This window comes from Patagioenas fasciata, chromosome 12, assembly GCF_037038585.1.
Source record: "Patagioenas fasciata isolate bPatFas1 chromosome 12, bPatFas1.hap1, whole genome shotgun sequence".
In the NCBI taxonomy this organism is placed as follows: domain Eukaryota; kingdom Metazoa; phylum Chordata; class Aves; order Columbiformes; family Columbidae; genus Patagioenas; species Patagioenas fasciata.
In genome coordinates, this window is record NC_092531.1 from 6041413 (window position 1) to 6054503 (window position 13091).

Genomic DNA, 13091 nt, shown 5'->3' on the forward strand with positions numbered 1-13091 from the left:
ATCCTTGTGCTCCTCATCGGTCCTGAGATATATTTACGGTAACTTCTACGAGTCACAGGATGGAAACCAAGATGATGTCTCTAAGAGAAGCTGAGCAGCCAGTTTGAGCCATGGAAGACACTACAGTTGAAAGGGCCTGGTCCAGCCCTCCCCTTGATGCTGGCAACTTTAGACCAGCCTAAACCCACAGCCAGCCTTTTCCTGGAGACTTTGACACCAAGGGGGATTTCATAAGCTTCCACTGGGACACAGAGACACTTTAAATACACACCAGAACCCAAAAGAGAGAGGAAAGAAGACCACGGCAGAGCTACACTCATGTTTTGCTTTAGGTAGGGCATGTAATTGCAAAAAGCTCAATAATTCAGTAGCTGGACAAGATGAGAGCTTGGATGAGACAAGAGCTTGGACAAGTCTCCCCATGTGCTTATCTCACATCAACAGTGAGAGGATGCAACCAAGTAGACCCTATTGATGTTCCTGGTGGAAAATGAAGAATCGTAGCTCAAAGGGTCCAAGCACACCCTAAAAAGTGCTGGTAAGAGAGGCAAAAAGAGCCCAAAATCGCAACCCATGGCTTTGTTTCAGAGAGCCGGTGCCAAGCCATGAATGGCCAAAAGCATATGAGGACCCTACACAAGAAAGAGATGCCTCATCCCCCTCCATGCCTAAAGAGAAACTGCAATGCAAGATTTTAATGGCAGAAAGAAATCAGGGGTGTAACGACAATCTTTAAATCAACAGGCATTTATTTATTTCATTTTGGCTAGTAAAATGGTGCATGATCGTTTCACCTCCAATGAGTTTCCACCAAAACAGCGTGCTGCCGACCACTCGCCAGCTTCGGGCTGATTATCAGCAAATCGACCCAGGTGAGGACTGTCCCTGTTCCCTTCCCAAGATTAACTTCAGCCAGGTCAGATCCTCTTTCAACAGAAGCCTGCTACTAGATCAGCTTAACCAAATCATGGAAAAACAGGGTAAAATGGCAGTTTAACATGCTCGTGAGTGGGAAGTTGTGCTCCGTGAACAAGGTCTGCCACGGATCACGTGTGATCTTGCTCTTCTCGGACACCTTCCACCCAATACAGCCCAAACTGCCCCCCTACCCTCTTCCTCTTGTAACCTCCAAACCACAATTGGAAGAGGACAAACATGAGACATGTAAAGCCACGAGGAACGCGGTATGACATCGCAGCCAACCGCGTTCGGACCAGGATTTTGAACAGAGTGACCTCCCAAGGCCCCTTCTGCCCTAAGCGATCCTAGAGTCGTCCATCAGAGGAAAGTGATGCCAAGAAGAAAAATAAGTAACCTAGAAGCAGCAATACACAACTGGGTAGCATTAAAATCATGGGGTTTTTTTAAAGTGAAAAGTATTTGTGGCAAAGACATACAGCTCTCACTCCACCTATAAGACACCATAGGTACCTGTTATAGGATTTCTGCCCACAGAATAAAAAAAACACTACCATGATGAGTAGTAGAGCCGTAACTCTTGATAATGTTTTAAAAGTGGATACAAAAATTAGTTCCATTCTAAAATCATTGTTCAATATGCTTTCTTTCTGAGTTTTGACATTTCCTGAGGTCATACGGTTTGTGGAAGTTTAATTCCCAAGTTAGAGAAGCTAAGACATCATTGCAAACACACGAGCGAGATGTATATCACACCGTGACATCCAACCTGCCAAACACAGTAGCATGATTTACTATTAAAGAGTCACACAGAAAAAACAAAGACTATTCTATTTCCCTTTTTTCCTGTTATTACCCATTGTCTGGCAAGAGTTTCAGCTGCTTGGCTTATGCATTCTCAATCCCAAACATCTGTGCCTTCACAAATATACCCAAAGCCTATGGAAAAATTTGGCCTCTGTAAAGAAAAATAAAGTACCATAAAAATAATCTCAATTCTGAAGATCTATAGGCATCCCGCCAGCAACATTTCAATAAGAAACCCACGCCTGAGCTTTGTGATAATCCCAGCCATCTCACCTGAATACACAGCGTCATATTTCTGCAGCAAGAAACCCAAAGAATTAACAGCTTCTTCCCAGAGCAGAGAACTACCCAGACACAACTGAAATCTCTGATGATCCTGCTTTTGTCCAAAGGAATGCCAGAGAAAGTCTCGAATTTGCAAACTTAAGCTGCGATCCTTTAAATATTTATGCTCATGTTTACTTTTCAGAGAGGAGAGAAATCCCATTCACTCAAGAGGAAGTTATGCAAATGCAGGCACGCAGAGCCCAAGCCTGAGAAAATAAGATGCTCTTTTTAACCTCAAGACACAAAAAACCCCCAACTTCTAAAGTCAAAACCTGCACCCAGCCCATCTTGGAGAACCAGCCTCCAGGACCAGGCTGGGAGCTTCATCAGCTCCGTAACGAACAACAGCGAAACGACCCATGTAAAACCGCTCAGTCTGCCTTCATTCTTCTCGAGTATGTCGCACGCTAGTGGGACCGCGATCCCGATTTATTTATAAACCAGCGGGACGCAGGAATTTCTGAAATCGGAGTTTGACCAGCTGAGACACTCTAAGCGGCTCGGCAACCTTGTTTTCTCCCCCATAAATGTATTTCTAAAGGAATTCTACCCCAAAGCTCCACATTTTGGAGCGAGAACTAGAATTCAGGAGAAAATTCCCATGCTACACCTACCCCAAATGGCTTTGGAAGCTCCTGGATCACATTTGCTCGCAATTGTGCTAGACTCGAGGTATTTAAGGCTTCAGGACCATGTGGCTTGCTTGGCCCTGAGGCTGTGATGGTGAATCCTGGTCTTCCTCATCAAACCAGTGGAGGGACCAGAACCATCCCTGTGCTCCCAGTACTCCCCCTGTTGACTTGTGGGCGATGCGGAGGAGCGATGTGCGAGCTCGATAAAGTCCTTCCAAAAATCAAGCCAAGCCAAATAATTCTATGATCAATATTTCTAGTACAGCCCTACCTCCAAATGAGCTAAATTAAAGTTATGTAGGTAACCTCAGGTTTCATGACCTCACATGCTTCACATTCCCAGAGGTTTTCCCCAAAAACATGGTGAACGCTCGCTGAAAATCACCATGAACATCCTAGAGAAAAACAATTTAGGCATAAAACACTGAAATGGTTAGATTTTCCTAGCAAAGGATTGCAAAGGTTTGCTAGTCTGGGGTTCAGGTGGCACATATAAGGATCACTGTTTGGAAAAGATACTGCAACAGCAGATGTCACGTCAGCCATTTGATACCTTTAAATCTTAAAACGCAGCTTCCTCACCTCCCAAAAAAAAAAGAAAAAAAAGGTAGAAATGTGAACTTCATAAATCATAACTGGAGCTGGGGAGGCACAGAAGAAATAACTCTGCAAAGCCTAGTCTATATTTTAATACTAATGTTTAAAAATAAAGAGAATCCAATCATTCAAACCTTTTTTCAGATGTTTCAGAGGCACCACTGACAGATCATAGGCCTTTTTAATAAAGATGAGACATCTCTAAAGCCACCCCGATTTACATACCGATGGCAATAAATACATAAAAATATAAAGTTGCATCATCATTGATAGAACAGGAAAAAAAAGCTTACTACTTGTGTGCCAGGGCTGCTGAATTACCTTCCCTACCATCGGCAGTCAGAGCGACAGCTTCCAAAACGATCTTGGGGATGAAAAAATCACAGCCAGGAGTGAGAGCGAAGGCTGGGAGAGCCTTCATAAGGGAAAATGCAAAGAAAATCCTCTTACTTCAATCAAAAAGCATTAGAAAAATGATAAATGCCACGGAAATCGGTAAGTTTACTCAAAGACGTCGGGGAAATTGTGATTATCACACGATTCTGGGATGATGGGCCAAAGAGAAAATGCTCTTAAGTGATAACGCTGCCTCTCCGACCCCAGGCAGAGCTTGCTGCTGCCTATGGGTAAGCTCGGCTCAGTAAGGTCGCACTTAAGCATTCACAGCCCATCACCACCGCGTCCACACACGTCTCCTCAGGAGAGACGAGGAGACGACGTTCCCGTCACTTCCCCGGGGAAAAGAGCTGGTAAAACGCTCGAGAAACCCAGAAACCCATTTCCTCAACTAATAACCTGTTTACGAAGCAATTTATTAAAGCACTTTGTTATCAATTTAGCAAAATACCGTGCTGTTTTCTCTCCCCACGGCAGCACTGTCCTCCTCCCTCTGCCACTACGTGATTATATTTTTACCCGCCGATGGGCAGGGTACCGCGCTGCAGCGAGGGATGTGAAAGCCATGATTTCTGCTGAGCTCATGCTCCCGACTTTATTAATCTCAGCTTAATTTCAGGACATGAAAACGTAAGTAGAGGAGGAAGAAGCCTGTCTATAAGAAGAGGGGCAAAAAGACACTCGGCTCTGAACTTGCAGCAGGTCCTACCCTGAGTCACGCTGGAGGGTTTTTGGTGAGGATAAAGCAAAGGCCATTTTGGCTACATTTAGGAAAATTCCAGAACAAAATATCGACTGTTTTTAACCTTCAGCCGAGCAGCGCTCCCACCAAGGTCCGGAGCGAGGAGGGAGCAGGTTGAAAAATAGAAATGCGTCGTTCAGACGGGGTGGGAACGGGCAACGTTGCTGGCAATGGGCGGCATGACGGGCTCTCCAGTGCCGTCGCAGCCGTGCCAGGGCTGTCACCCCACGCGTGGGGTATATGGGGGTGCTGCCAGCCCGCAGTCCCACGGGTGACACGGAAACACCAAGGGAGGGACAAGCTGCCCCCCCCCATCCTTCCCGGGCTGTTTTTTCTCGCGTCTCGCGTGTCCGACCCACCCCGAAACGGGTGTAAACTGCAGCGCGTTGGTGAAAAGCAGCGGCCCCGCAGCGTGGGGAAGCCCGAGGACGGAGCCGCCGCGCACCCCGGGGGGGCGGCCACGCGTGGGCCCAGCCGTCGCCACCCGCCCCGCGCCCCCACAGGGACTCGCCCTCATCCGCTCCGAACAAAAGGCGCCCGCCGGCCCCGCGGCGCTACCGGGCGATGCTCCGACGGCGCTCGACTCACCGCCGAGCGGGACGCGGCAAACCCGCGAGCGACGGCAGCGCGCCCGCCGTTCCCCCCCTCACACACACCCCCCCACACACCCCCCACACCCACCGGGAGGACCCCGCCCCGCGTCGCCGCCGCCGCTCACCTGGGTGCCGGGTGGCGGCTCATCCCGCTCCCGCCGCCGCCGCTGAGGGGGCTCCCGCGCGCCGCTGCTGAGGGGCGGTCGCGCTCCCGCCGCACGGGCGCTGCCCGACTGCCCGCGCGCGCCCGCCCGCGCGCGCCCCACCCCAACGATAGCCCCGCCCCTCTCGCTGGGCCCGCCCATCCCCCCGCCCATCTCCCCGCCCATCTCCCCGCCTTTCCACCTCACACCCCTGGGGCCGGCGGGTCGTTACGACGCCGGCGCTGCCAGCTTTACGGCAGCGCGCAGCAACAGGCCGGTGCCGCGGAGGGCGAGCGGGCGATGAGGCGGCAGGTGAGCGGGATGGGGGGGCGAGACGCGTTGCCATGGAAACAGCGGCGTCCGGAGGGGCCGCGGCGGGGGTTGCGGGGCCCGCTGCAGGCCGCAGTGGGTTCGTACCGGCCCGCACCGGGCCCCGAGGCTTCAATGCGCGTTTTGGGGGGGAAAAGCGGTTAAAATCGGTAAACACGGAGCGACGTTGCCGCTGCGGGTGTCGAAGCGGGGCGGGCCGGCACCGGGGTGGGCTCGCAGGGAGCGGGTCCAGCGCGAGGTCCCGCTCCAGCCCCGTGATTCCCGTTGATCGCCCGAGAACCGGCAGCGGGACGGGCCCGATGTCCCGGGGGGCCCGATCCCCCCGCACCGCCTGCCCGGAGCCACCGGCCCCGCTCCACCGAACCCCTTCCCACCAAACCCCTTCTTATCACCAAACCCCTTGTCACTAAACCCCCTTCCCACCAAACCCCTTCTTGTCACGAAGCCCCTTCCTACTAAGCCCCTTCCCCTTGTCACCAAACCCCTCCTTGTCACCAAACCCCTTCTCATGACCAAACCCCTCCTTGTCACCAACCCCTTCCTCTCACCAAACCCCTTCTTGTCACCAACTCCCTGCGACCTTTAGGTCTTCCAGGCAAATTAAATTCCCTCCCAGCACTTCCCACCTCTCTCTTGAACACATTTTTCCTCAAAATAGGTGAATCCGACCCATTGACGCCTGTTTTACTGTCACTCCGCTGATCTGAGGCTTTCCCGTTGTTACTTTGGGGAGCGTCGCGGTGCCATCACTCATCCTCCACTCCCTGAATTATTTTTCCTTCCAGTTAAACTTAGTTTTAGTGGCATTTGGTGTCATTCCTCCGGTTTTCAGTCTCCCACCCTGTGAGATGTTGTGAAACAAAGCGAAGTTCTGGGATTTGGACGCGTAGAGCAGCTGGTTTGGGGAATTTGTGGGGAATTGAAAGGTTTGAGCATTGCCTGTGCTCACAGAAATTATAAATGTTTTCTTCCAGGACCTGTTGAACCCACGAAATCTCTGTTTTCATATCACACAGGACTCATAATCTATAGGCTATAAAGAAATTGCTTATATTTAACAAAAGGGTAGACAAGCACACTTCTTTTCCGCGTTAGTTAATTCTACTTGAGTTTCTTCTCTGGCTGTTTGGATGAAGACTCAGCTGCTGGTGCCCAGCTCAGGTTGATCAATAGAAATTAACGTTTCTTCTCCAATCTTGCTCCCATTAACAACAACTGCTATTAAGAGCGCTGACAGTGTCTAAAAACTGTATTTTTAGGAAAACGGAACAGTCTGGTGGTTAAATGGTGGGGGCTTTTGATTCCAAAGACCTCAGTCAAGCTGCTGAAAACTTCCCCGTCCCTCCTTATCTTCCCCAGTAACGTCTGAATGATTTGTCTGCTTTTGGTATTTCCCTCCATATTCTTTAAATTTGGTACAGGAGTTCAGGGACGTGGCGCCTTAAAATATTCACTTTGGATGTTCTTAGCGCCTTTAATTTATTAAAATAGACTTTAGGAACCTGATTCATCCTTAATCCTTTGCTGCATCGCTGCCTATTTACGCTCAATTACTAGGGAGCTTCGTTCCCTGGATCTCAAGTGCTGCCTTCAGAGCAACAATTACATACGGAAAGTCTTTAATGTTGTGAAAATAATAGGCTGGGGGGTTTTTTTTGGTCAAAAAATCACAGGTTTTGCTTTGCATCCTGGATGCAAAGGAGCTTGGTCAGTTTATGAATCAAACTCGGGGCTTATTTGTTAAATCGTTGTAATCTGGAGATGAAACTCGACTGGTTGCCACGTTGATGCCAGACGGCAGCGTTTTCAAGTCTATAAATGAAACAGGTGGTTTCATCTTGGTTGGCTTGACGACATTGTTATCTAATTGCTCCTTTTTCTCATCCTCCGAGAAGCCGAGGATTCCACTGATTCGCGCAAATTCCAGCGACTAACGTGCAAATAAAATGAACAAGCGAGACTCTTGTTGCCAACCTACAACAAACATTCCAGGCCTGCATCAGTATTTATTGCTATTTGGATGAAAATTTCTGAGCAGAGCGTGCCGGCGCCTTCAGGAAGCGAATCCTGAGCGATCCAACTGGATTTCAACCTCGGAGATGCTCAGATCCGTCTCCCGCCTTCATCTTTGGTCTCAACAGGGAGATTCTCCCCAAAACAAACACCTCTCTGGTGGCTTTTTGGGTCCTCGCCGCTTACCTGAATTGGCGGCCGAGCCCGAAGGGTTTTCCTTGGAGCTGCACACAGTGAGTCACCCGCACAAGCGGTTTCACAAATACCAGATGGCAATAAAACGAAAAGTAGTAGCTAGTGGCAATTAAGCATTTGCTAGAACCATTCTCCCTTCCTGACTGTACAAAGCTGCCAAACGTCTTGTATTTTTTTTTCCCCTTGACTGAAAAAAACCCACAAACGATGTTTCTGCAGAGTGGAAAATTAACAGAATACAGGCCGTGCACTTCCTTCCCCAGCCTGTAATCCTGTTTGGAAAGTGATTTTCTGGATTTCGCACACCTCTAGGAAAAGATTAAGCAGGAAAAACACTCAGTAAAGGAAAATATGGGGGAGCATTTCAGCAGCAACCCCTTTAAACCCAAGTTAAACAAGCCGATACTCGGGCACGCAATGGAGTTGCTGGGACGCAGTTTAGGCGTTTTCGGTTTGTTTTGATACCGCAGGCTGTTGCGAAGGTTTTTCTCCACAAACCGGGAAGGAGCTGGAGCTGCTGACCGTAGGGAGCGTGTCCAAACACCATTGTGTTTGCTGGGTATAAATAACAACTGCTCCCCTTCCTCCGGGTGACTCTCGCCGCTTGGCACGCCTGGGCTCTCCCAGCGACACACAAACAGTAATTAGCTTTTTCAAGCCCCGGATCCTCTCCCTCGGCCCTTCCGATGTATGACACACGCAGCGTGCTTCACCCTTTACAAATCGCACGCCGTGTCACCCTGCCAAGATCTCTGAGAGATAAATCTCTCTTAATTGATGCATACCTGGCCAGGATTTGTTTCCATGATTCACGCTGCAAGAAGCAGCACAAATCTACTTCTTCCTAACATGTAAACAACACGAGACTTGATTGTTTTATTTCCCCCTATCTTAACAGATAATCAATGTCTTATTTATCATATTAAAGCGATCTTATTAGTTTTCACGCGGTGCTTTAAGACATCGTCAGCTGGTTTTTGATGGAGAGGGTGAGGCCAAAGCAGCTCCGTGTCACCGCTGTCCCCAACTGCGGCATTTCCAGCCCTGTCCAAGCGGCGGGGGCTCAAACCTGGGTTGGGGGATGCGAGAACAAAAGGAAAAGCATGTTGGATATAAGGGGTTTAATCAAAAGTTTCTTTTTGCAAGATCTCCTCCCAAAATCCTCGTCTGGCGCCAGTATTTTGTCGTCTATTGAGTAGTACCTCCCAGCACGCTCTTAAAACACATTTTAACCCCCCCAGGACGCAAAAGCAGCAAATGCAACAGGAAAAGGAACGATACGACTGGTGGAAAAACCAGAATTAGTGGCTAGTCAGGTAACCTGATAAACGGAAAGGAGCCGGGAGTTGTCTGGCCGGGGAGATGTGCCGACGTCCCTTGAGCGCAGCGTCAGACGTGTGGGTGGGGAGAACCGGGTGCTGGAACTTCCAGGCGCCTTTTTAAGGACAAGCAGCGTCGATTTGTGAAAAGCGGGCGCAGAGGAACAGGGAAGAGCGTAGGCTGGACAAATAACAGAGTAAAAGAGCGGCAAGAGCAGGTCGGTGCGACCGGTCACTTCTGTTCGCAGGAGGATGTCACCAGCGGAAGCCTGCAGGGACCCAGCGTCCCCACCAGTGCTTTCTCTTGTGAGCAAAATTTTGGCAAATTAAAACCTGCATTAGACAACTTCTCTAACACCTGAACCAAAAAATGATACTTTGCAAACCAACTTTGGTGGCACTTGTGATTGAAATCTCTGCTGGCGAGGCAAGAGAGTTGTCCTGAAGGTTCCCACGGTGGGGAACTGGTTTGTTTGGGATCTCGATGCGCTTTGTTTCCCTCGCTCACCGCGCCGAGGCTCCTGTGCCGGCGGGCCAGCCGGTTCTCCCGGAACAGGTCATGCGTCTGGCAGCGAGCTGCGGCGCTATCTGCGCGGCAAGACGGACCATATGCCTGTCACACAGCTCCCAAAATGGCTTTTATTTAAGGAATAGCAGTGATGGCAAAGAATTCACTGTGCAGGTGAGACACTGAAACCCCAGAACACCCACGGGCTTCTGGTGGGTGACGTACGGTTTCTGTGCGAAGCGCGGAACTGAAGGCGTGCCCGACATTCCCGAGCAGGAACTGCTTTGAAATCGCTTTGCTTTGAGGTGAAGATCACAGCGACGCGAGGTTTATATCTGATGGGAGCCACGCACGGCTCCGAGAGCAGGGGAACGGCGCGTCCTCCATCTGCTCCCACAAATATCCGCCTGGGAAACATGGGCTTTGCTCCCCAAAATGTTTGTTGTGCTGGATCTCGTCCCACGTGGGATCTAATTCCTTAATTCCTCTTTATGTGTTTCAGCTTTTGCGGATTCCCGGAGTGCCGCAGCCCCGACCCGCGCAGGATGGACCCCGTTGTTCTCAGTTACATGGACAGTTTGCTGCGGCAGTCAGACGTGGCTTTGCTGGAACCCCCAAACTGGCTTAACGATCGCGTCATCGGCTTCGCCTTTGAGTACTTCGCCAACCACCAGTTCCAAGAGTTTCACGAGCAGGTTTGTTTCATCAGCCCCGAGGTGGCTCAGTTCATTAAATGTGCCCTTAGTCAGGAAGAAATAGCCATATTCCTCCAACCGCTGGACCTTCTCCACAAGAACCTGGTGTTCTTACCCATCAACGATAACTCCAACCAGGTCGCTGGGGGCTCCCACTGGAGCTTACTGGTTTATTTCAGGGACAAAAACTGCTTCTCCCATTACGATTCTCACAGTAAATGCAACTCCTTCCACGCCAAGCAAGTGGCGGGGAAGCTGGAGAGCTTTTTGGGCAAGAGAGGGGGCAAAGCCGCCTTCGTGGAGGAGAAGGCGCCCGCCCAGCAGAACAGCTATGACTGCGGGATGTACGTGATCTGCAACGCGGAGGCCGTTTGTCAGGGACACCTCGGGGAGCGGCCGGAGCCTCTGCTGCAGCTCCTCACCCCCTCCTACATCACGCAGAAGAGAGCAGAGTGGAAAAGCCTCATCATGAGACTGGCGCAGAAGTGAGCGCGATGCGGCTCCAACCCTCCCTCCGCAAAAACCAAAACTGCCTTCCCCACCCGCGAGGCAGCACCTCCAGTGCCTGAGGGAGATGCCCATGCGCAGGATTGGCCCAAAGAAGAAGAATGTCACCCCTCCAGCATGGCTACACCCCCCGAACACCCTGCTCCCCCCTGGAAAAGCCTTAGTCCCCTCTGGAAATTAACCAGAAAAAATCACTTTGCTTTCAAATAAATCCTCTCCGCGGTGAATTTTTACACTAATTGCTGGGGCAAAATGGGGTGCTGAAGGGACTTCTCGCCTTGCCCAGCATGTCCTCGTTAGGTGGCTTTAATTGGCTCTAGGCTTCGCTGTTCCAAGCCAGGTTTAGCAAACACCCTTTAAAACCAAACCCCCAAACGCTTTATCGTAACTACTTCTAATTTGTGCCTCGCTGGTGGTATTAGAGCAGTCTGGGCTTGAGCAGCGAGGGGTTTTTACCCTGAAAAGATGGCAATGATGTCAAAAGACAAGATTCCAAAGGAAATGCTACGATTAATTAAAGAACGGGGCAAAAAGAAAATGGGTTTTCTTCAGATAGGTGCTCCTAAGCCGAATAGGAGTAGCTCTTTTTCCTTGTCCCCAACCCCTGCTTGCTCTTATTACAAATTAAAACCTGCCTCTGAACTGCTGGAAGATTAATAGGAAGCTGAGAAACCCAATCCTAGGAAAGGAAAGTTAATTGAGATGAAAAGCGACACTCACTCTTTGAAGTTGTTTTCTTTTTCCGTATGATTTCAGGTCGTCTCCGTTCGGGGTGGGTTCGTTAGCGCTCCCTCGTTAGCGCTCGCCCTGCTCAGAGCGGACGAGGCGGCCGCTGCTTCCTCCAGCACAAAACCAGTTCTGTCACTCGAGATTAAAAACACACCAGGGAGAACAAAAGGTCGGAGTTTGAGGTGGAAAAGCCAAAGATAACCACAGGCTCCTCGCAGCCCAAAAAACCCTTAATAAAATTCTGTTCAAACCACTTTTCCTCCTGTGCTGGCTGGTGGGGTCTCAGATCCTCTCCTTAAAAGATAGACGGGCGGTAACATAAAAATGGGGTATCGTTACAGGATAAGAGGTGATCTCTAACGTCATGAGAAGCAAAGAGAAGGTTGCTCAGGTGGGGTCAGCAGAGCAACCAAACCCCACCACGGAGCAGGGAAATCCCGGTTAAATACGACCCACAGAAAAGGAGGAAGGATTATTTTGAATTTGAAATGTTTGATTATTGTCTTGAGCCCCAGCCTGGGCTCTCCCAAAATGCCTGAGCAAACACAGGGGGGCAAAACGAGGTCGGGGCAGCTCTCCGAGCGCCGGCCCTCCCCGGTAAACCCTTCCACCGCTCGGATGGAGCCGAAACGGCATTGGGCTGCTCGCCAAAGGGACACGGGGCTTCTCCAGAGACACCAACGCCACTGCCACCGCAGGAGGCTCCGGAATAAACCCGCACCAAACCATGCGCGTGTCAGCAGCGTCTCGTGTTTTCGGTATCCCCTAATGAGTGGTGGCTCCCGGTGTCGTGGCTGTGAGGTTGTGACACTGCGGGTCTGGCAGCAGCTTTGCGGGTGACACCGAGCAGCCATCAAGCCTGGGGACAACTCCGCCAGCGCCGTGTGTGAGAGCGGGGAGGCTGCACGGGCCGATTTAATCTCCTAATCCTATTTTTAGGGGTCAGTTTGGGACAAGGAGGAGCAGAGGAGAGGCGGGATGGTGAGTGTTCATGCAGGGGACACCCTGAGCTCCTCGTCCCCGTCCCCAAAGGACCGGGCAGGGTGCAGGGTGAGCACCCAGCGACGTTTCCTGCACCCGAGGATTGTACGTGGCATTTCTTTACACAAAGGAAAGCAAATAAGCTCAAGCAGGGCGGCGCCAGGAGAGCAAACACCAGCTGGAAAACAAAACCGGAGTCTTGCAACCTGCTCCCGGCAGCAGGGACCCCCCAAAATCACACTGGGGGCTCCTCCAAACCTCCTCCACGCCAGCCAACAGCACCCATTGTCCCACTGCCAGCTTTAACCAAAGAGGAGGAGGTGGCTGTCACCACTGGGGACAAGGGACCCCATGCACCTGCTTTGTGTTGGCAGCACCCAAGAAACACCAGGCTGGGCACGTAAAACCAGAAAAAAACCCAATCCTAAACGTCCAAACCCTATTTTTGGGGCCATAATCCCCACTTTGAGGTTGAACACATTAAGCATCAACTTATTTTTCAGAAAGAAAAACAACCCCAAACCCTCCAAAGCCATTTGGGCAGCCGCAGTGGTAGAGCAAGCAGGGCAGGTCCCACAAAACCAAAGGCAGCTCCATGACTCCGGCTTTGAAGAAGCAGCTTCGGTAACTTGGCCAGAAAGGTGGCAGAACCACAGACC

The 13091-nt window shown here is 50.8% G+C and overlaps 2 protein-coding genes across 8 annotated transcripts in view; one reads left to right on the forward strand and one right to left on the reverse strand.

Annotated features, from left to right (window-relative positions):
- The window catches only part of MYO9A (myosin IXA), a 160882-nt gene extending 155649 nt beyond the window's left edge, over positions 1-5233 (reverse strand). For all 5 annotated transcript variants that reach the window (XM_071813726.1, XM_071813725.1, XM_071813727.1 and 2 more), the window contains exon 1: positions 5138-5233. The gene's annotated coding sequence lies outside the window, so the exon portion shown is untranslated. The remainder of the gene's footprint in view (positions 1-5137) is intronic.
- Positions 5234-5362: 129 nt separating this feature from the next.
- SENP8 (SUMO peptidase family member, NEDD8 specific) lies at positions 5363-12179 on the forward strand. Of its 3 annotated transcripts, none has more exons than XM_071813728.1 (3): positions 5363-5467; positions 7381-9694; positions 10023-12179. In XM_071813728.1, the coding sequence occupies exons 2-3, from the start codon at positions 9672-9674 to the stop codon at positions 10702-10704; spliced, it is 705 nt and encodes a 234-aa protein (XP_071669829.1). In that variant the 5' UTR covers positions 5363-5467; positions 7381-9671; the 3' UTR covers positions 10705-12179. The 3 variants fall into 3 exon arrangements, with proteins under 3 accessions (XP_071669829.1, XP_071669830.1, XP_065703675.1); XM_071813729.1 differs by having other exon boundaries at positions 7381-7731; XM_065847603.2 differs by lacking the exon at positions 7381-9694.
- Positions 12180-13091: the final 912 nt, after the last annotated feature.